At 34.0% G+C, this 25,279-nt stretch overlaps 2 protein-coding genes across 2 annotated transcripts; one reads left to right on the forward strand and one right to left on the reverse strand.

Annotated features, from left to right (window-relative positions):
* Positions 1-11,789: 11,789 nt before the first annotated feature.
* On the reverse strand, positions 11,790-13,992 carry LOC136276137 (uncharacterized). Its single transcript, XM_066087211.1, has 3 exons — positions 13,912-13,992; positions 12,269-12,422; positions 11,790-12,117 (listed from the first exon to the last, which is right to left on the reverse strand). Exons 1-3 carry the CDS (start codon positions 13,990-13,992, stop codon positions 11,888-11,890), a joined length of 465 nt encoding a protein of 154 aa, XP_065943283.1. The 3' UTR covers positions 11,790-11,887.
* A 3,622-nt stretch (positions 13,993-17,614) lies between these two features.
* LOC136276138 (integumentary mucin A.1-like) lies at positions 17,615-22,040 on the forward strand. Its single transcript, XM_066087214.1, has 3 exons — positions 17,615-17,630; positions 21,216-21,515; positions 21,892-22,040. The coding sequence occupies exons 1-3, from the start codon at positions 17,615-17,617 to the stop codon at positions 22,038-22,040; spliced, it is 465 nt and encodes a 154-aa protein (XP_065943286.1).
* Positions 22,041-25,279: the final 3,239 nt, after the last annotated feature.

The following is a 25,279-nucleotide window of genomic DNA, read 5'->3' on the forward strand; positions in this document are numbered from 1 at the left end:
GCAACAAAAATGTGTTAAATAAATATCCATCGAGAACAAGGGCCATCTTTCTACGTTGTGTTTAAAGACTATGAAAATTTAACACATTTTGCACAAATTCCTTAACAAAATACTGAAAAGATATCATAAGAAAATACCTACTTTAAACAATTTTTTAATTTAAAATTTTTAAAATTTAGATCAGTCTGTCTTCAAAAACAACTTATAAAAAATTGGCTTTACAAATAAAATAAATACTTATGAAAACATTTATAATTTACATTTTCACTTTCACACTCTAATCACTATTTTCATACTCCCTTCGAATGAACTTTGGGCAGTCCTCTGGTGCTGTCCGTTTTGATGGAATGGTAAGGATCCTACGACTCCTCAACTGCCTCCTGTGCTGAGGGCTCAGGTTTTCTTTGTGTTTGGCTCCAGTTTGTCTTAAAAATCTGTTTCTGTCATGCCAGGCGCCGGACAATGACTCCTCGGACGACAAATACTCGGGTGTCATCACTTTGGCAATCTTTCCCTAGCTACACCCTCTAGAGCTTCTTCTTTCACAGATCTCAAAATCTGCTGAAGTCTTGCAGCTCTCTGACAAAAAAATTAAAACATGAGTAAAGAGGCGCATTCTATAATATTCTGTAATATTATAAATATACTACATTTAGCTGTGTATTTTATTTTTGGCAGAATGTGGCTTCCACTAAATCAGGTACATCGCTAAATGCCATGCATATCTGTATAAAAATAGTCACATTCAGGAATACGCTAATTAAAATATGCACCAACTTGTTTAAAAACTAATTTCTGCCAAATATAATAAACGCCATATAATATGCTTACAGTAATATGAGTTACATAAAATATTATATAAATGTACCAACTATTACAAGTTAAAAATTCTGTTCATATGGTACCACATGTTTCTAAAATGAGGATGAACTTGTTAGTGACGGGGTTTTGAAATCTGCAGGTATTTCAAATTTAAATGTGTAATTTTAGGGAAGCAATTATTTGCTTTTCTGCTACATGTAATGTTAACACACACTGACTTTTTCTCCTTAGGGAAGCACTTCAGGGAAGAGTTCTGGTCTTGTGATGTCATAAAGAGTTTTTCCTCTCACAAGTAATGCCATTAGATTCTATACTAAATAGTATACTCAGTATACTATCTCTTACATGGCAGCCAGATCAACAATGTTAGCTTTAAAATATTAATGTTTTATATTTATCACGTAGGTTGCAATTAATTAAATCCTTAAGAATTACACAAAATGTACATACTTCCCGTCTCCTGCTTTGCCTTCGGCTCCTCTTCGCATGATCTTTATTTTTTCCACTTTTTTTCTTTCTGGCTTGGTTCCTTAGAGATTTGTATTATGTTTTGATGCTCCTGAAAAATACTGGTACTTATTTAATGCAAGACATTTTTAAAGATTTGTTTGAAATAACTGATGCAAACAAAGAAGGATAGGGTCTTAATAAGTAAGACATATAATATGACTTAATTTCTTATAAGTTTCAAATCCCTGTTAATTGAAAATACAAAGGAATTCAGTGATAATTCTTAAATTGTTGTTATTATGGTGACTTAACAATGTAAATTTAATTCGTTAAGTAATTGAAAGATAACTTTCAGTTTCAACCAAAAGGTCGCGGTTTTTTCTGTGTATGTTGTTTTCAGTTGTTAGCCGGGGAAATAACAGTGTAAGTATCTGTGCAAATACCAAAACACTCTTGCTATATTAAGGCGCATTTGATTTACTTATGATTTTTTTTTCATTTTGTATTGCAGTCTTTTACCAATTAGATTAAATTGGTTAACTGTCATCTTATTTGGCATCCTACGGATCAACAGTATTAGTGGCAGTACAGTAAAAGAACTATCCCTACAGATACTGGACTTTGTCAAGATGTCTTTTAGATCCACAGAAAAAGGATTTGGTCTTACCAGATACTGAAGGAAGAAAAACAAGAAAAAGGACACCAACAAAAAAGGAGAGATACTATTTCCAGAAAATCAAAGGAAGCAAGTACAAGAGACTTCAAAGACTAAGGGATGAGATAAAAACTTGCTGCACTTTGTAACTTCAGGAAAAATGAAAAGTGTAAACAATGTCGAGTCTAGTGATAAAATTTTTTCGAGAAACATCGTTTGTATACAATTCTTTCCTTTGAGCTTTCTGAATATATGTTACGACACGCGACTATATGTTCCGTGTTTAATTGTAACCACCAAGGGTTAAAGCAAACGTAAAAAAATGTCCAGGTTTTTAGTAGATGCTACGTTGGCGAGAAGTTTAGAAAAACTCTGTAGGTAAAATCCATTTACATGTACTTGCATTCCAAGCGGAATATACGACGGGGTTTGGGGTAAATGTATGCCCATGATATTTGTACACATGTACATGATAACTTGCTTTCTATACTTTTTTTATCGATCATACATGCAGTTTAGGCTAAAGACAGGCATGTAAATGCTGCGTTTGACCGAATTTGCACTTGCCATTTCAAGAACGGCGTTAAAGACAACAGTCCTGCCCGTTTTTCACGGAGTTCGGTTTTTGATTTTGAAGATCCTAATAGAATATCTAGGTACATTTTTTTTAAATACTTATGTTTAATAGTTCGCAAACATAATTATTAAAAAAATATATTCGAAATATCTACTTTTTTCACGGAGAACCGTAAAAGCAGTGACAGATGTGTTTGACCACCTCGGATGTGAATGACTGTGCCCCTCAACTCCCAGCACTCTCTGACCATTAACAACAACTTACTACGTTGGAGCGAATGATCGAGGAACGTAAGGTTTTGTTTTTTTTAACAAAATTAATAAAATGTATCAAAAAATTATTGTAAATTGTATGTGTCTGACTTTACGTTCATTTTCTAGAACCTAAAATGCAAGTTACGGAACTTGCAAGCCAGAATCAGGTAGTGTAGTTGAAAAGACCCTTTACCTTAGAAGATATAATTCATGTACACAAAAGATCAGTTTTCATTTTCTCCTCAAAACGCATTTTGTTATTCTTTTTTCTTAAGGATTCTTCTCGGGAATGCATTGGGTTGTCATCCGAAGGTATCATAATTCTACCACGTGTGATTTAGACAAATTTGCATAAGCCCCGTCCCTTATTAATGAGGTTTTACGAGATACGGTATTTCGGTAATTAGCAAATATCTACCAAAATGAATATGATAAATTATTAGGTTTCGCTTGGTTCAAGAAAAGTGTACTGAAAAAAAACTCATCAACTATTATTTATATTTCTCTAAATCACATCTTCAGAAGGTGATTATCATATATACAAAATTTCTGACTGTTCCATGCAGAAGTAAAACATTTTATAGGGGGGACAAAGTAGCACCTACAGACAGACGGACAGACAGACAGACGGACAGGGTAAAACCAATATACCCCCTAAACTTCGTTTGCGGGGTATAATAAGTCAACATTTAACAAGAAGTTGGAATCCAGTTGGTACAAAAATATATTCTACGATATGTCATGCCTTAAGAAATAGTATGTTAAAATTTCATGCATCTGCATAAAATAGTTGCTAAAAAATGTGTTTGAATATTAACATTTTTTACCCATCATGTCTAAATTACCAAAAACATTTTTAAATCTTTAATTTCAGAAATCCACCAACGACTTATTGTTCGTGCTGGAGGAAGAGGAGGAGAGGAAGTTCCTGTCCAGGACTGGACATGAATTCTCACGGTTCCTACCTACGCTCCAGAACCTACAAATGGGAGAAAGATGGTCATATCTACCGAGAACAAGTTCAGTAAGGTTCCAGACGAAGTCTTTAACACTGCTGCGGACTCTTTTTTGCGACAAAGTTTAACTTCACGATGAGAAAAAGAAACATTGTAAGTACCATTAATTACAAATTTAGTGGTAACGTTTAACGATCACATTTACAATTAAATCAAAAAGATTTGTACAAATCAAGAGCTTAAAGAAAAGGCCCATGGGCAACATCCTCAGGTCATAAGCAATCATTGTGTGAAGTAAGAATTTCCAATGTTTCTCTTTAAGTACGATATGGACCAGATACGAAGTTATGCACTTTAAATGATATTATTAATTTCCTTATGATGATAAAAACTTTTGTGTTACATGAAAAAGTTTTAAAATAGCCCCAAAACCACTGCCTATTTTACAGATTATTTTGCATAAGACATTTCACAAAGTTGCATCTAAAGACAGACGGACAGAGTGAAACCAATATACCCCTATAAACTTCGTTTGCGGGGTTATAATAAGTCAACATTTAACAAGACGTTGGAATCCGATTGGTACAAAAATAAATCCTATAATATGTCCTGCCTAAACAAATAGTATGTTAAAATTTCAAGAATCTGCAATAAATAGTTGCTGAAAAATTTGTTTGAAAATTTACATTTTTTACCCTAACATGTCCAATTTACCAAAAACGTATTCAGTTCTCTTATTTCAGAAATCCACCTACGACTTTTTTGTTGTGCTGGAGGAAGGGGAGGAGAAGAGTTCCTGTTGAGGACTGGACAGGAATTCTCCCGTTTTCTAACAACGCTCCTCAACCTCAAAAACGGTAGTAAGATGATAATATCCACTGAGAACAAGTTCTCTAAGCTTCCGGGTGAAGTGCTTAAGACTGCTGCAGACTCGTTTTATGCAACACAGTTCAACTTCACAATGAGACGAGGAACCATTGTAAGTACCATCAACTACAAATTAAGTAATAACTTTTAACAATTATAAACAATCATATTTACAATTAATTCAAAAAGACTTGTACAAAGATTAAACTCCCAACGTTAAATTCAACTTTCCTATTCCATCTTGTAGTTGTGATGATTGGCGGAAACACCACCTAATTTGGAAGCACTTTTGTGCAATGTTTAGACATACTCCGGGGAAGTGGGAGCAGCTTAGTACAGGAATAACCCTTTTATCATCCTTTATGATGATGTACTTCACCATTTCTGTTCTCCAAGAAGTAACTAAAAGAAAAAGCGAACCCTTTCAAGGATCTGAGTCTTCTATGAAGGGAAACCAACCTTTGCATGTGCCATCTAAATCAAGAATGTCTAAATTGAGATAAAAAATCTTAGGCATTTGTGAAGTTATAAAATCACGTTTATAGCTGTTTAATATGAAGTTCGCCTAGAAGAGTTTTTCAAGAAGCTTCAAAATACAGCAAAGACTCTCAAAGACGTTTCTTGTGAGAGAAATGAGTTTCTGGTTGATGAAGAGAAGAACATGACCCACATAGGCATCTCAAAAGCCAGGAGATTATTTTTTTCTAAGAAAAGAAGAAAAGGTACAGGTAGACATGGTTTAGCAGCTGACATGTTAAAGACTTATTACATGTAACATTATTTAGGTTCTTTCCAAAAATTACAGAATTATTTTTAAGCAGCTTAATATGATGAAGTAATTTATTTCAGTTTAACCATTCATCATAAGTGTTTAAATATGCTGATTTTGATTTATTTATTTGACAAGTTGAACAATCATATTCAATACATTGTATAAATATATATATAGTTATGATGAGAAAACTTTGATTTATTGACATTCATTGGTTTTTTTTAATTTTAATTCAACATAAATTACCGGTACATTATACTGTATTGGCCATGTCTTTGAATGAGTTCAATGATGACAGGAACAGCTCAGTTTTTCAAGATGGGTCCGTCTCTTGTTTTGTTGTTGTTCTTTCTTTTGTTGTCGTATCTTTTTCTCAGCATCCCGGTTTTCTGTTGACAGTTTAAAAATTGCAGATTAAAATCAGTGACAGGAATTCAAGGCTATATACTAAAAAAAAATGATGCCCTAACAATTATAATTTAATTGTAAGGGGGAATTCATTTACATATATTTACATTCAGTGTATATTTCCCATACTGTTTGAATTCGAAATCTGCGACGTTCAATTTTCTATGAATACACCTTTGCTAACTTATGCGCCATTTGCACATATACAAATGTCTTCACATGTTTTAAGTATATTTATTTTCTTATTTATGTGTGACCAGATGATGATATGGTGTGCACAAATTCAAATAAAATTTGTTAAGTATTTTAAGTAGCCGAGGTTTACAATTTTCGATTTGCCGTAACCCTAAAGATATGACCGGAACTGTGACTACAACGAGCTAGATTGTCTGATAATTGAATTGTACTAATATTTAACGCTGATTGTTCTCATACATAAAAAGCTAATTATTATTATGATTATAATTATTATTATAATAACTATTATTATCTATGTAATGGAAAACAATTCATTTTTTTAATTACAGCTTTCATAATGGAGAAATATCCAGGTACATTGATAACAGACATCAACTAAGTCCTTGCTGATGTTATCGAGCCGTCTGCAGCTGGAATGTCTCATCAAATATAAACAAGTCCTGCAGCATGATTTGAACTAAATTTGACACGTGACAATTATAATTTTATCATAAGATCATTGGACAGTGTAAACAAAAAATTTAAATGCGATTTTTAATTCATTTTACACAAACTCAGGATCCATTTATGTTTTTATGTAAATTAGATTAAACATGTTTTTATGTATTTTTCGTACTTAATAATTACTTTCCATATCTGGAATATTGTGAGACTTTATATTGTACTTTTCATTTGGAAGCAATTTGGAAATCAATTGGAGGCCGATTTGGAAATCATATGGATGTGACTTGGAAGTAATTCGGAAGACACTTGGAAGTTTGTTTTAAGAATGTGCTTAGTTCTTTAATATTCGAAACTTATTCGGAAACATTCAGAATAGTGTTCCAATACACCGAATTGTAACTCAGAAATTCCAAATTATGATTTCCAAATAATTGTAAGGAAATTCCAAGTTTGACTTGGAGCATCTACACACGGGATGTTCGATAGCATTGAATGTTTTACTTTATGATTCCATTATGTTACAAAATATTTGCTTTTTTAATTTCTGTGTAACCCATATGTTACATGTAATTATTCTTTTCTATATTTCTTGGATATATTAAATTGTTTTGAGTTGAAAATGGTAGTTACCATCACAATTGTACATAAAGTTTGACCCGCTGCTACATGTATCACGCCATACTCGATGCAGCTTATTTCAGGCTCAAACCAGTGTTGAATCTAGAAAACTGTGTACGACTCATTCCAGAACTTTGTAGACGGTAAGAGTTAACTTGTGCATATAAATGTGCCTTGGGGCAGTTTTTGGGAGTTGATTTAATCAACTCTCCTATGCAGTTACTCGGACAAACCGAAAGTGATACAGTGTTTGGACCTAAGCACAAATCAATCCACCGCTGACAACATATAGGTCTAATTGATCAATTCGATGTAATGAGTTATAAAGCATTGTTTTTCAAGGAAACTTATTTATAGATTCCTTGTAAAAAGTCAGATTTTAAATGGTACGGATAATTTAGATATTTTTCAAAGCGTACATTTTATGTATTCCTACGCTAGAGTCCAATATAGTCTCGTTCAGCCAGACGCTCGGCTGTCTCCGTAAATCTCCGACAAGCAGAGAGTCTCTGTTGCTTGTCGGAGATTAACGGAGACAGCTGAGAGTCTGGTTAAACGGGACTAGAGTTCAATTTTGCTTGGGTCCATACAATTTCTCATAACTATTTCGATTACTGATACGTATAGTTTGATGGAATAATTCTTTGAATATTACACCACATGATTCATTTTGGGTTTTCACGCAATTCCTGTGCGAGAATTCATATTTAAAAAAATGTGCGTAATTCAAATACATATATTGAACAACTTGCCATGCAAAATAACATATCGTTGATTTTATCATAAATAAAAATCGATAAAATCAACTCCCCTCAGTACTGCAGTACTTTGATTTACCTTATAAATGGTATTTACGTCCATTAATGATCATTTTGTCGTCAGTCGGGAAGCAATGTTTGACGTTTTTATCAAGATGATTGGAAAGTTTGTTAGTCACATAGGCAATGGAATAATTTTTTAATAGGTTCGGCAGTATTTAAAATTTTTTCAGAGAATTGAAAATTTAAAAACTGTCCAAATGTAAAACCTTTGAGTACCAATGGGTATCTACTTATTCCATGACGTTTATCTCTCATGGATGTATTTACTATATAAGTCATGATATTTTATATTGTTTTTACAAAAATAGTGCTTTTTAAAGCTTTAGAAAATCCGAATTACTATAAAACAAGATTTGCAAAGTTTATATGTTTAATTGGTGTGTATGTAAGTACATACCCCCAAGGCCCATTGTTATTTTACTGTCTAAGCGCATTTCTTTATGCTAGTAAAGGAAGGACGACGAGCGATACAGCGGTAACTGGCAAGAATATCTTATCTTGGTCGTAAGGCACCAAAATGATTCTGTAACACAGCACAAAGAAAACAGAGTTCTCATGCACAGAAGTTTAATATGGTTATAAAATAAATAATCAAAATAATAATATTTCATATTAGTAGTTTAGATCTATTTTCACACTCCTCCAATGATGGTTCATTATTAATCAATTGTCCTTTGAATCAAAGAAAATGGTAAGAGAATTAAAGTCACTGTCCAATTGCGGGGTAAGCCGGGGGTCTTTGCACATGAGAACCTTCCTCACTGGTGGTGTGTTGAGGACTGACTCTTCTTGACCAAGTATGGGTATTAAATGCGTCCGAGGAAACAATGGGCATACTGTACACACCTCAGACTTATACGCCCGGTTTAGATTCCCACCATTTTAAACTTACACACACTTTAAACCATGCACAGATTGAACACCACTCTTCATTCTTTGGAGTTAAACATTTGTAATAGTAACATTAATGGGATGATGATGATTTTTAAGACACGACATCTGATTTTACCTAACACTATATTTTTTTAGTAAAACATTAGTAAAACTAGATCCCCAAGCTTCTTAAAAGCAGGACGAAATTCTTCTCCCCTACAAAGATGAGTATAATTTACAAAAATGATGTCCTTTAAATTACCAGGACATGTAATTTTAAATACAAATATTACAGTAAATTAAATATGTATAAAATTTCAATAATTTATGCTTATTTCTTTATGAATTAAAAGCCTGCATTCAGCCTGCAGATCTAATAAAACTGCCGACTGTTACAGAGACAGGAAGAGTGTACTATACTGCATTTACACAGTAAATATGCAAATGGAGAGCACTGTTGCTGACAGGCTAATAAAAATTCTGATACCTTACTTTGCTCATTGTTTTAGTGACAAACAATTCAACTTTGCGGGGCCACTAGGCGATCAGCCCACTTTGCACCAGCTTTCATTAAAATGCCTAGGGAGGGAATCGAACCCTCGTACAAAGTTGAATTGCAATTAAACAAAACACAGTATCAATGATGATTAAGGTTTAACTAAGTGCGCACCTGTGATATTCAAGTAGCTCTGAGTAGTATATACCTATCAAATAGTTATCAACATGGTAAAACAAAAAGTTTTCATTTCAATAAATTTACCATTCTGAAATCATGTACACTTCGTCAATTACTACTGCACACACAGTATCCTGATACAGTTTTGATCTCAGCAGTTTGGCAAATCTAGTTTTAAATAATGCCTCTGGATAGGAGTATATCAGGTTAAGCTCTCCTCTCATTAATGTTCAAATGGTACATCAGTTTCAATGGTACAATGTTCAATGGTGTGATCTTCAAAATCTTCATCACCTGCATCTTTCTCATCAAAAGCAATCCCATGTGTACCTGCATGATATTGCTTTATTATAGTTATTTAAAAAATCACTTAAAGTAAAGAAATTGTTATTGAACACAATAACCTTTATAAAGGCTTTTACTGGTTTGGTACATGCATATGAAATTAAAAGGCCAAAATTTACAAAACATACCGGTGATGCTATTTGTGCATGCATTTATCCCTGCCTTTCGAAGAGAAAGCACTTGATCTTGCATTATAGAATTCAGCGGACAAACAACTAACACAATCATCGGTTTGTCTCTCTGATACAGGCGCTGTGCAAACCACGGTTACATGTGGAAAATAATACTCTTTCCGTAACCTGTCGGCAAAACCGATATACAGTCATTTCCTTCGTATAATGCTTTTAAAGTATCTAACTGTTTATCTTTCAGTTTCAAAGATTTGTCCACTAAAATGGGACAATTCTGAACTGCATAATCTAAACACTCATCAAAAGACGCCATTTTGAAAACTAATTTCTATAGCGTCAGATTTACCGATTGAGTAAATAGGCGACCGCATCGCAAATGCCCGGCGTAGTGGGATATCAAGTTCTATCATACAGCCGAGGTTTGCTGTAGGTTACGGAATCGGCCGAGGTTTGCCGAATGACCATCAGCTTCCAAATCTACATCCTGTCATAAAAGAAAAAATAGGTACCGTTGATTATATCTGTCATCTTCGTTTGATTAAAGTAAATGACTTTTCTCCCCAAACCATTATGGCAATAAACTAGCTGAGACAAGTAACAGTCTTGAACCTGCAAACGTAGGATAAGAATATTTTTAAAAGGTTGTCAATTTGTCAAAAATCTTAATTAAAAAAGAAAATATATTTATATTTAAGATCAGGCAATCATTATAAAAATATTTCTTTAGAAGGTTTTTTGAAGGTTTCTAGACCAAGGAGCAAGGCAGGTTGTTGTTGTTTTTCAAAATTTGAAGTTTAACTATTACTAGAATAAGGTAAACAAATTGTGCATATATAATATTTTATCCGTGAGGCGTATTTCAATGAGATTGAAGGCAATTCCAAACAAACAATTATTCTATTTTTGCTTTAAATTAATTGTTTCCTCAGTGTCCATATCTGGGCTATTCTTACCCTGTCTGTAAGGCATTCATTATCTCTCAAAGAACGAATGTCTTCATCCATTTCTAATTTGCCGCATACTTTGACAACAGGAATGTAAAAATCTTTATTCATTGACCACAACAGCTGTACAGAATAGTCTTTTTTTAAACAAAGGATAAAAGAAAAATACATTTACATTTTACAGAAAACTATATTTATTCTTGATATTCTGTGACATTGTAACAACGGTAAAGTCCCATTAAACATTAAGCGGCACACACTAAAGACACCTCTGAACCACCCTAAAACTGTTCATATTAACATGTCAACCTAGATTTCAAATATCAGGATATGAATTAACAAGATGTACATGTTTGTTTCAATAACTAAATATGCATGACTGGATCATTTATATTGTTTCAGTGACAACCTAGATTCAAATATCATGATATACTTGTATATGACTACTATTAAAGTATTAATTAATTTCTCTAAAACTTTGATTTACAAAATGTGTGAAAATATATTAAAACAATAATATTTGATAAAGGTTATGTAATTATAAAATCATATTTAATGATTCTACAGAGTCAAGTTAATACACAAAATCACTTCATCAATCTTCATACATATAGTTTACTTTGACAAGGATATATATTTCCACACATTGAAAAAAATATTATAAACAAAATGCAAGTGAAGAAAATATTAGAAAATAAAGATTTTTGTAAGTTTACCTAATTTCACTTTGTAAGTAAAGTCATCTTAATAATAAGAATATCCTAGTACTATATATAATGATGTAAGACAAAGAATGTCAAAAGGCCATTTCTACTGAGATTTTGAAAAATTAAAGACACTCATCTTAATAAACATGCACAAATTCACATCTAGTAATATTCATATTTCTAAACTTTCAGAGAACTTTTCTATTCCTGCAAACAGTCTCAAACTTTGGTAATTTTACCCATAGTTGAGGGTTAGGGTTAGGTTAAGAAAAAAATAAAACATAACTGAAGTCAGTTCGTTGACTGGATATAAAATGATTAATGTATTAAACATCAAAGCCAATAACAGATACATAATACATGTTAACATTATTTCACTGGATTTCGTTTTGGAATTTCCTTGCCTGATATGAGACACTGTGCACAAACTGGAAGGACAACCTTGTACTTCTTCAACATCTCTTGAGATTTTTCTGAAGGTAATGTGCAATGAGCGCATACATCAACACGTCCAACTGTGGAAGAATAGTAAGGAAATTCAATTGGAGACTGGCAGGACATCTGGAGCCTTACAAAGACTTTTCCTTGGAGAATGTCACCTAGAACAAAGAAAAAGTCAACAGCCCGACATATAACATATTTTGACAATAAAATACTGCTTTACAAACTATTAAAAGCACTTGCAACTTTTAGACAAGGTTTTATTAAATCCTTTGCATTCATAGTAATCACATCATATTTCAATCATACCATTAGGTGTTATCAATGATCCACAAGTATAATCAATATTTTCCAAAGTGTGTTTCAGAGACCTCTCCTCTCTTGTAGTTAACTTTGATTTGGCATAGATGCATCTGGATTTCATGCACTCTGTACATGTCGCTGTGCCCCTGACATTATTCTCCTGTAAAAGTAGAAGTTTTGCTATTTCTACCCTTTCAATGAGACCAGAAGTGGCTCTATAATGAGTCTCGTGCACTATGCTTGTGTGTCCTAAATGATTACACAACCATTTCAGCCGATGCTTCTTTCAAACCAATAACCTACCAAAAAATGGTGCGTCAAAAGAACAGTTGCGAATCATTTGTTTTGTGCTTTCCCATGTTAATATTTAAAATGAAAAGATCTAAAGTGTTTGCATTACATCATAAATCTTCCGAAATATATGGACGAAAATGTGTACAATACAGTACAATGTGCATCTCATTATAACTGGATCCTAAAGCCAAATTTTGGGACAGAAAACAAAAAAATTAATTTATTGAAAATTAGAGTAAATCAAATTTTAAAAAACAACAATTGTGTAACACTTTAGTAATTAATGACAAACTTTGTTCTTATAGGAAGATGATTTCAAATACTTTTTGTTTGTTAAAAATGATTACAATACAAAGAAACAAAATTATATTTATCTCACTTAAACATTTAATTTTTTTTATACTTTAAATGTATTATATTTAGCGTGTACGATATTCGGAGGAATATGATTTTTCAACAAGTTAGCGTGGATTTGATTTAGCACAGTCTGAATGTACCTGTTTATCTACTTATATATTTTATATCTGGCGATGTATTTGATTTAGTGGACGCCGTTTTTCGCCCAAAAAAGCTAGAATAGAATACACAGTCAAATGTAATACGTTTACAGTATTAAACCAACATTTTCATAAATGATTTTGTGCAACCACAGGCTATCTCTGAACAAAGTTGCGTTGCATAGACAAACAAGAGGCCAGTTAGCCTTAACGCTCACCTGAGTAGCATATAACCCATGTACAAACTTGTCGAGGAGTCTCATATATGCATTTAATTAATAAGGTTTCATTCTGGAGTAGAAGAATTATAACTTGGTAATGACGACCACCTCCTTGCCTGAAATCTTTCAAAAAGAACTATGAAACCTATCATTTTGGCGAAAAACTTAATGATCTGGTCTACAAAATCATGAATTCAGTTTTCCTTTCAGGTGTGTGGGAGTAAAGAAGATAATTTTTAACATTATATGCATTAACACCTATACATCTATTTTAGCCCTGCCCTAGAGTCAAAACCTATATTCCAGGGGACATGAATAATTACAATTTCAGTAGAGGACTTCCTGGTAAACATAATTATAAGTCAGTTTTTCATAGAGATGTGGGAGAATAGAGAAGAAAATTTTTAAACATAATATGCATTAACACTATATTGCCATGTTGCCCCCCCCCCCCCCCCTCCCACTTCATGTCCTGAACCCCTGACCTAGGGGCCATGAATTTCACAATTTAGTTAGAGGAGTGAGTTGACATCATAACCATGTGTTCAGTTTGTTTTTTGCCCACATGTGTTGGAGTAGAGACGAATATTTTTTTAAGATTTAAAACATTTTTACAATATGGCCATATTGGCCCAACCCTAAATCCTGAACTCCTGACCCAGAGGTCATGAATTTCACAATTTTGGTAGAGTGCCTTATGGACATCATAACCAGGCATTTAGTCTTTAACCCTTTGTGTTGAGTTTGATAAAAAAAAAATCGGAACTTCGTCTCTGTAACCTCAAATAAAATAAAAACGATCGAGTGTTTTGCTTGTGAATGAATAAAATTAGAGATAATAAATGATTTTTGTTTAAATATGAAGATATAAGCCTAATTTTTTAAAGGATATACGTTAAAAGTTGGGATTAGGAAAATTCCGCGCCATTGTTAATCTTGAAAACAATCGGTCAATCTTAACTTGTATCGGAGAAAACAAATTCAATAACATATATAATTAAGAGAAGATATTATTTTGATAAAAATGTAAAAGATTAATTTAGTTAATGTACAATAAAAACTAGAGGTACTGTGAGATATCCCCCGCTAAGATAAAAATCATAATGCGTGTATTTTTCCACATATAGAAAATATTGGATGAATCTATTTCACCGTCCATTTTCTATAAATAACAACTGCTCTATTATTTTTAAAACTGTTTGTTGGTCATACAATGTGAGCAATATTTGTAAGAAGTAAGAACATTAAATGCTTCTCCATAAGAAAGATAATGACCGGACACAAATTTTGCACTATTTCTGCCAGTGACTTTGACCTTTCTCCAAATGACTTTTGGTCAAGGTCATGACACACCCTTTCGTCAAAAGAAATATTGGTGTGAAGTGAGAATATTTAATGCTTCTCCATAAGAAAGAAAAGATCGGACTCAAATTTTGCACTATTTTTTCCAACAACCTTGACCTTGCCCAAATGACCTTTGACCTTGGTCATGACACACCCTTAGGTCATAAGCAATTTTTGTGTAAATTAAGAACTTCCAATGTTTCTCCATAATAAAGATATGGACCGGACACACATTTTTGCACTTTTTCTGCCCTTGACCTTGCCCGAATGACCTTGGGTCAAGGTCATGACCCACCCATAGATCATAAGCAATCTTTGTGTGAAGTAAGAACTTCCAATAACAATCCGTAAGAAAGATATGGAATGGACACGAGCTTTCGTATTTTTTCTGCCAGTGACCTTCACCTTGCTTCAATGACCTTGGGTCAAGGTCATGACACACCCTTAGGTCAAAAGCTTTCTTTGTGTGAAGTAAAAACTTCCAATGTTTCTCCATAAGAAAGATATGGACCGGACACGATTGCACAGACAGACGGACGGACAGACGGACAAGGTGATTCCTATATACCCCCCCCCCCCCCAAAAAACTTCGTGTTTTTTTTTTTGGGGGGGGGGGGGTATAAAAAGAAGAAAAGCAAAAACATGGACCTTCCTAACATTGAACTTAACCTTGCGTATTTCTTCCGGTGAAAACGAAAGCTGCTGGTTTTTCTATCGTTTATCAGTGTTCATTCCCAATATCCTCGCTAAAAAGATAATTTCCAAGTGGATTATTGTTTTGGAATACTGTGTGTACATGTGATTGTTTCATTTTACTGTAAGTATGACATGTGCCTTCAGGATAATCATAAACATTATCGCGCGAGACATCAGGGAGAAAACTCAATTTATTTACATGTTACCAATATTTTAAAATAAAGGTTTAATTAGAACTCCCTGATCTCTTTCATTATTTGTTGTACTATTTTAATTGAAAAGCTGTTATTTATGACAATATTTGTTAAATTTAGTATGAATACAGCAAAAATGTTGAAAGTGTTGCTAATCTAATGTTGCTATGCATACGTAAATACTTATCTTCTGAACGTGCTGAGCAGAAGATCATTTAATTAACTTAAATAACAAGGAATTTCGATTTTGAAGACTTTTTGAATGAGTTTGCAGCAGATGAGGACAGTGATTTTGAATTTGAGGGTTTTGATGTAGATGACATTACAGTGAGTAGGCCAACAGAAAACTTTATAGATGCAGACAATTGGGTAGCAGGAGACAGGGAGCCCCCATCCCTTGACTATACAGAAACTCCTGGATTGAAACAAACAATTCACAACACAGGATCATCTCAACAATATGATGAGCTATTTTTAATGACGATGATTTTGAATTTCTTACGCAACAGACAAATCTGTATGCACAACAGTTCTTGAAATCTGCTCAATTGTAACCATGCATTTTGTTTCATGAAATGCATGAAACAAATCCCTCAGAAATGAAGCAATTTATGTCACTCCTCATGCTGATGGGACTTGTCCATCAGCTAGACATCAGGAAGTACTGGACAACCGATCCGCTGACTACAACATCATATTTTCCAAGCGTCATGCCAAGGGACAGGTTTGTGTCATTGATGACTTTCTTGCATATAAATGACAATTCAGAATGTGTGCCACGTGGAAAAGAGGGCTATGATCCTATCCTTAAACTTGGTCCCTTGTATCAAAAGATTTTGGACAGGTAAAAGAATGTTTTGCATGTAAAAAGTCTGATGATACAAAACCTTATTTATTATACCAACCAGAAATGAAATTTGGGATGTTTAAGAATCACCTTGTCTATCTGTCTCCATATTTGTCCAGACCAGTTCTTTATTTTGTCAAAAATTTCTGCTACCACTATTATTTGTATAATAATTGGGTCATTCTATACAGAGATGCCCAAACAAATACCTGAATTCTGGATTTTAATAAATGTGTAAATGTGGATAATTTCTATGTTTCTAATGTTTTTAAAAATAGTGCGACAAGTTATTATTATCAGCAGTAAAGTTCTTGGTGATAAAACTCAATTAATTAGCACTTAAAACGTGTTATTCACTGATGAATGTCATTCCCATAACAAGAATCATTTTTCATTATATTCAGTCAAATGATCCATATCAATATATATATCATACATTCCAAATGAAATAAAATGATGCAATTAAAACCGACGTAAAAAAAATTGTGAATCGTTTAGTTTGTTTTAGAGTAATTGCAGAAACAACGCCATGTTTATTAATAAGGCAGCACTATCTGTTTAAAATATAAGGATAGCACATCTGTGGTATAGGGATACATGTACCTTGGAAGTTCTTTTAAAGAATAAATGTATTTTGTGTTTTAATGATTGTAGTTTCCTTTATTATATTTTACAAACGGTTTACAACAATGTGTAGTTTATGCATTTAGAAGTCCGAGCATCGAGTCCGAATGCCTCGATCGGAGAGCAGCCGATTGTAACTTTCTCAACCGGTACCCCAGTGGCAGTAGAGGAGCGATCGAAACTAATATGGCGACCAAATGTTTTTTTTTATGAATTCATGTCAGCTTTAAAGTGTGGAACCCCAATCATACGGAGGGGCAAATGTTAGCAGCTTGCAAATTCCAAGAATTAAAGACCAACTGTTAGATTTTTTGAATGAATCTAAACTACAATCTAGTATTTGCCAGTGTATATTAAAGCTGAACACCGCTCGTATATAGGCACCGTCACACAGGTACCTGGTATATAAACCCTTCGATTTCGTTACACCCGATTGCACATCTGAAACTCGTGGCCGACGTGTAGTGTTCCTTTCGTTGTCTTTGGATTTTTATGCATTTAATTGTTATTTATGTGCATATTATGTCTGTAAATAATGCAATGACCAGTTCATTTGATGTTAGTACTCTCCTGGTTTGAAAAAAGTGCGTAAAACTTGACAATTTCATCGCGACCGAGTAACATGGCGAGGCAAGATGTACGTCCACACAGGTGAGACCTCTACAGCGATATACTTTGAACTTTTAAGAGGTCTATGGCTTATATAGGGGTGTAGGAAGAGCGGTGCTGAAAGAGAAATATGGCGGACAGTGCCTATTTACGAGCGGTGTTCAGCTTTAATGAATATTAGATGTATAACTAGAGCCGAGCTCGTTGCAAGCAACGAGGAGGTCTTCCGTTACAGATTCAAGTCAAGAAAGGAAATTTAATCAGTCCTAATAAAACCACGCCCTTCTCCTTACACTTTTCAGGGTCTGACATACATTGATAGGAGGTCACTTTTACACTTCCTTAACTTCTGACCAATCAGGGCTTTAGAAAATAAATTTGAACTTTTGAAAATAAGTTATAAATAAAAGTAACCCCCAGACTACATAGTATTTGAGTTAATCTTACAGTAAAAAAAATAAAGGCATGTCTGTGATAAGTTGGAGATATCTAGATACATGTAAAAAAAGTGATGACTGCGACTATAAAACACTATTACGCACAGGGAGCTATTCCCTATAAGCAAAATGAAAGCGGGTATGCATGTATTCATGTGAGCTTTTGAATCTCATATTACGCAATACAAAACAATACTATATTACAATTAGATTGATAAAATAATGAAAAACAACTTTTCCAGCGACATCAATAGCGTAGCATGTATCGTTTATTAGTTATACAGCTAAGACTTTCCGGGCACCCAGGTCCCTTATTTAAGGGGCCAGACCCTTTTTCTGGTCTCAAATGAAAGTCCTTTAATTTAAACACTTTTGTTCTATATGCGTTTAGAAATTATTTCAAACTAAAAAAATAAAAGCAAAAACATAGATTTCAATTATATAATTCAAGCGGTACAATAGGAAAAATCTAAAATACAAAAATCAGAGGACAGCATTCGAAGTGTCAATTTTAAAGGTTTCTAACTTTGGATTATTTGCTACGGACCATTTCAGAGCGTTTGTTTGGAAACGAATGCACCTAAAAAATTTAAAAAGGGAAATAACTCGAACTCGGAAGTTACGATTTTTCATCTTTTTGTTTCTTAAAAAGTAAATATAATTTACAATACACCCTGAAAATTTGAATATCGGATGAAAAACAAAAAAAGTTATTAAGGTTTAACAAGAGGCCCATGGGGCGACATCGCTCACCTGAGCAACAATGGCTTTATATGGGTGTACAAAGGTTACTGTGCCATATGCCCTCTCGGTAGAAAAACAAAAAAAGAATACCATAAAATAAACTGTATCTATATTTGACACTTATTTTCCTACACTTAATCTTTGACATTGTACCCATATGAAATACCATTTTTACCAAAAATAAGATCCTACGCAAGATATAAAACTAAATTTTTGGTTGGGGTACAATGTTAACTCCAATTCCCTTTATTTTAGTTCTGCCCCTTCACTTTATAAAACGATCAAATTATATATGAGAATATGCATATGTATAGGTACATATTCATCTTCAACTACATTGTACTAGCTAGTTATTGTATTTTATTTTAAAAATTCCTACATGTGAAAGAAAAAAATTGTACCTCAAAGCTCTCAAATAAGGACATTGAAAAATGTGATTGGTCTTTCGCATTATAACAAATGAAAAATGTGATCATGTGATATGTTAAAGAGCTATTACATATATAATCAATGCATAGGCGTCTGAACTGGACCAACCCCCCCCCCCCCCCCCCACACACACACACACACACACAAACACACTTTTCGATTAGTCAGACATAGCCGTATTCAAAATCTTTTTCTTTTTTGCTTTTCAGGATTTCGGATAAGGTCTAGCCCCCACCCCTCTCAGTGAGCCTCAGACTGCAATGTATTGACAGGCATATCGCTCTAGTTTACTGAGGCCCATCCTTTATTTTCATCTTTATTCAAAATCAACATTAACAAAAGGCTACAAATGAAGATAATTTTCCGCTGTATTTTTTAGCCGGGCTCTGCTGAAAATCGCCAATGTTACTATAAATAGTACAAATAAACAAAAAACCAAACAGCGGCAAGGTAAAGCTTCCGCTATACCAAATAGTTACACAAAGAGCCACGTTTTGTCAAAAGTGTTGGCATTTCGTTTCTTTTTTTTTTGAATTTCGAATGAATTGTCTATCTTTTTTATTTTTCTTATTAATAACGTGCTTTTAAAACATTACTATGCATTTTGGACACATACAATGCGCATGAATTTCCATGAACTACTTTGCTGCGCCATGAAGAAACGGGGATTGAATATATAATGCTTGTTGCAAAATTCAAGGCAGTAACTGTTAAACTTTTTAACCTCTACTAGACAGACATATTTTTTGTTTATAGCCGCTTATAAAATTTGGTCGCTCTCTGATGCTTTGCCGACATTAAAAGCATGAGAAAGAGAGAGAGAAGGATTTTCAGTCTTTACTACACAATATGCATAAAGACACACCAAAAGAGCCCGGCTTTCAGTACTTCAGTACTTTGATTTTTCTTTAGAATAGCGATAATACATTTATCCCCGTAACAGTAATGTTTTAAACTGTTTTAAAGAGGTCGTTTTTATTTAATTGTGTCTGAAAAACCAACAAAAGTGGTGTATACTCATCGTATAAGGAAGGGGCCCCAAAATGTTGTTACAGCATATCATCCTTTTAATTTTTCTGTACAAGTATTTAACGTTTAGTATGACATTTCTAGTGATACATGTAAATCGAAATTTCCGCGTCAATCGCAAAATTATAAGCAAGATACAGAACTCGCAATTCTGCTTGATTTGAGTCAGTTTTCTGTTCATAAGAGTTAATTACATTCAACTTAAACCTGGCATTTCCTATTCAGAATGAACAAAAGCATGGCCTCAGTTCTGTGAGCAAAGCTCTGTATCTTGCTTATAATTCGTAACTTGACACAGCTGAATATGGTTTATAAAGAGAAAATTGTGAACAATTAAAACAGAAGAAACATACCCTAAAACAAAGAAAGAGCACAGTTTATTTTTCATTGTTACGCCATCATTCTTTAAATATTGAACTTTATTGAGTGCGCATCTTTCAAAGAAGATGGTAGGTAGATGAAATGTGGATTGTCTTTCTGACACTTAAACATTTCATATTTTAGTATGGGGGGCTTGATGGAAAGAAAATACTTGTCAGATTGTGAAAGGTGTTAGGTGTACTAAGCTCACGATCCATTTATTTTCCCATTAAGAGATCGGATTGCAGACGACGGTTACCTGTCAAACTGTCATACCCCGCGAATTAATTTACAAAAGACGAGGTCACATTTTGAAGCTGATGCATCGCATCAAATAAAAGAGGGAGAAGAATAAACAGAAGAAGTTGACATATAAGGGAGAGAATACTTTTGTGTGTTTGTCAAAAAATGTCCTATATATTTTTCAACCCGAATTTACCATTCGAATTTCGTAATCGATTTTTTTGTAACATGATAACACACGTGGGGGTCAATTTATATTAAACATTTGCAATATATTTTTATTTTCAAACACCTTACAACATATATGAGCTTTACTTTTTTAAAATATAATGCAGAATTTACTAAAAATATTATAAGTATTAAATGATTGTCTTTTTTATTGAAGGAACAGCAACAACCGATACTACCACCCCAGAGGGTTCGGAAGACAGCACCACCACCACCATCACCCCAGAGGGTTCGGATGACAGCACCACCACCACCCCAGAGGATTCGTATGACAACACCACTACTACCACCACCACCCAAGAGGGTTCGGGTAGCACCACCACCCCAGAGGGTTCGGATAACAGCATTACTACCATCACCACCCAGGAGACCAGTGTGGCGACCACCGGGGGCCATCACCTCCACACCGGCCGCCAGAAGGGTACGACACCAGAAGAAGAGGGGATAAGGTCTACAGGTAGAATAGGCAATTCCACCTACCCCTCCTCCACCGGTTCTACGACACCTGATGTTTCGCATACTTCTACCACTCTCATATAAGGTAATTTGCAATCAAATACTTATCATATGAATTTAAATTACCTTTACTTTTTATTTTTACTTGTGTTGTTTCTTCCAAAAATACCTAAATGTTTTTCAACTCGATTTATCATTCGAATTTCATCATCGATTTTTTGGTAACATGATGGTGCACGTGGGGGACCAAATTTCAATAAAACATTCACACCTTGATTTTCATACACCTTACCAAATATACGAGTTCTACGTTTTGAAATTAATGCAAAATTTACTTCAAAATATTATAAGTATTAAATTATTGTCTTTTTTTACAGGAACAGCAACAACGATTAAGACTACGACCCCAGAGGGTTCGGGGAGCACATCCACCACCACCACCACCCCAGAGGGTTCGGAGAGTGTCCCCACCATCACCATCTCAGGGAGGTCCAGCCCCCAGGAGGAGGCGAGGACATTTTTTTAGTTGATGCATTGCATCAAAAAAAGAGGGGGGGGGGAATAAACAGAAGAAAGTTAACATATAAAGAAGAGAATACCTTGTGTTTTGTCATAAAAATACCTACATATTTTTCGATTTACCATTCGAATTTCATCATTGATTTTTTGGTAACAAGATAGTGCACGTGGGGGCCAAATGTATATAAAACACTGGCACCATGATTTTCACACACCGTATCAGAATATTTAGATTTAATTATTATTATTATAATTATAATTATTATTAAATTTTGAATTGCTGTAATCTATAATTGTACAATGCATTTTGCAGAAGAAAAGGACAAAAACTATAAAAAAAAACCAAGAAGACCCTGTCCCTTTTGTGGGGAATTCAAAGGCAGGATCAAAAATCACCTGACATCAAAGCACAAGAATGAAGAAGAAGTTCGGCATGCAGTTTCATTTCCAAAGGAACTGAGAGACAGGGCATTTGCCAAGCTAAGAAAAGAGGGCATTTTCAAAGCAAATGCTGAAATGTTAAGTAAAGAAAAAGTAGACATCTCAAAACTTATAAAAGAACGGAATCAAGGGGAAGGAAAAAACATCAAGATGTGTTCCTTATGCAAAGGATTTTTCAGCGCCCATCTTATATACAAACATAAAAAAGTATGTCCTGCAGCAGAAGGAACATTGACACCAACATCAATACCAGTTCAGAACTTGGTAGATGATAAGTCATTTTCATTTGAGTACCGGGGAAAAATTTTAGGTAGTTTTACAAAAGCTGAGCAAAAAGAAATAATACTTAATGATAGATGGCTAAAAGTATACGGTTACCATGTATACCAACACGTTGCAAGCAGTCGCAAAAGAGAGGAAAAAAGATTGTCTCTAAATGCTAAACTAAGAGAAATAGCTAGACTATTTATAGAATTCAAAAAAGTAATACTGGAAAAACAGAATAGAGATCCACAAAGCTGTAGTGAAATGTTTCAACGAAGAAACGTTAGCCATCTTCAAGAGGCAATTATCAATTTAACAGTTGATAAAATTACAAAAAAGGTTTAAAATGGTCTGCAATTAACACTGCGCTATTTAATTAAAATGTATGTGAGGTAATGAAAGCCAGTTATTTATTGAATCATCAAGATGATCAGGCAGAGGAAATGGATAAGTTCTTATCAGTATTGCATCTTTTATGGCCCTCTTTCTTTAAAAACGCCGAGGAATCAATTATATGAAAAAGACAGTCCGAACTCCGAGCCCCAATTAAACTCCCAGATAAAACAAGCATGCAAAAGCTAAGAAATCAAACAACGGAGACAATCGAATCTTTAACAAAGCAGGGACCGTACACAATTTTCGACACAAAAGAATTTTGTAGATTAAGAGATGCGCTTGTATGCAGATTAACTCTCTTCAACGCGCGCAGAGGTGGAGAGGCCAGCAGAATGACGCTGGAAGAACTGCAAGACGCTCTGAATGATAAATGGATAGACAAAAGCAAAGCTGAAGGAATCACAGATGAAATTGGAAAGAGACTTCTTTGTGAAACTAAGGTTGCATATATTCGCGCCTCTAAAGTGGCAAAATTAGTGCCTGTTTTACTACCTCAGGACTGCTTTAAAGCACTGAAAATTATTTCCGATTCAGATGTCAGGAAAAGTGCAGGTGTACATCCAAGTAATGATTTTGCTTTTCCAAATACAAAACTTTCCTTAAGTCATGTAACAGGATGGGACTGCGTCGACAGATTATGTCGCGAGGCAAAACTTGACAAGAGCATTAATGCCACCGGAATGCGACATTATATTGCCACGGAGTACGCCTTGCTTGATGTCTCACAATTAGATCGAGAACTGTTTTATAAACATATAGGTCACTCCGAGTCCATGAATGAACACATCTATCAGTGCCCTCCAGCAGTAAAGAACATCATAAATGAGTCAGAGTTCTCGAAAATACAGATAATAATAAAGACATCGAAGGTAAGATTTCAACAATATTACGAGACCAAATACATAGAAAAATGTTATCGTGGTTCGCAATAGCATAATTATTATGTTTTAAAATATTTGCGTTATTGTAATTCTATGTATATAAAAGATTTCTTTTTACTTACTTTTGACTTACAAAACATGTAAAATGAGTAAGACGGAACCTTATGCATGCATCATTCAAGAAAATAAGAGTCGCATCATGAATGCAGGAATATATTACTAAATTTAAAGAAACAGTTAAAAATTTCTTATTTGTTATAAATTTCAAGACGTGACAAAATAAGTTTTAATAATTAATCATTAAGAATAAATCCCTAAAAGGATTGTTATTTAAGACAAGATACATGTCACAGGGCTCTTGGGAAACAAAAGGATATCACAACAAAAAAAAGTCCAAAGTTCAAATGCTTAACCAGTATTTAACCTTGTTTTACTATTAAATCCTAATTTTAAGTTATAAATGTATTGGATGGTCAACATATTAACCGTCCCATTTGTCTCAAAAGTTGAAACTTGCTTTTAAGCTACCTGAGCTGAAAGCTCAAATGAGCTTTTCTGATTAATTTTTGTCTGTTGTCCGTCAACGTTTCTCCTTTAAAACTTATGGCCAATTACAACCAAACGTGGCACAAAGCATCAAAAGTCAAAGGGATTCACAATTGAGATTACTAAGAATCGCTGATTTTTTAAAACATAATATTAATTTGTTTTGTTTACTTAATCTTCTTACACCAGGAAAACCGAATCCTAAAGCTTGAGTTGAAGTATCCTAAGATAGTGTCTTACACCAGGAAAACCGAATCCTAAAACTTGGGTTAAAGTATCCTCAGATAGTATGGATGTAAATTTGTGAAAATCAAAATTAACAGGGATAGGGTGGGGGTCACAGTTGATTAGAAATGGGTTAGATTTTAATAAATATTCTTTCACAAGTAAAGCCAAATGGTGGATGAAAGCATCCTTAGATAATGTGGATGTGAAGTTGTGAAAATCCTAATCAACGGGGGTAGGGTGGGAGTCACAGTAGATGGGGGTCTAACTTTTGCGTGGGAATATACAGAGAAAATCTTTCAAAATCTTCTTCTGAAAAACTATTTGACTAGAAAAAAAACCCATGTAAATTGTGTAGAGGCACCCCCAAGTAGTGTAGGTTCAAGTTTGTTCAAATCGTGATCCCCGAGGGTAGAGTTACTTTGGAAGGTATTAAGAAAATCTTTCAAAATCTTCTTTTCTAAAACCCTTTGACCAAAAAAAGCTGTAATTT

Source organism: Magallana gigas, chromosome 1 (assembly GCF_963853765.1).
Source record: "Magallana gigas chromosome 1, xbMagGiga1.1, whole genome shotgun sequence".
Taxonomy (NCBI): Eukaryota; Metazoa; Mollusca; class Bivalvia; order Ostreida; family Ostreidae; genus Magallana; species Magallana gigas.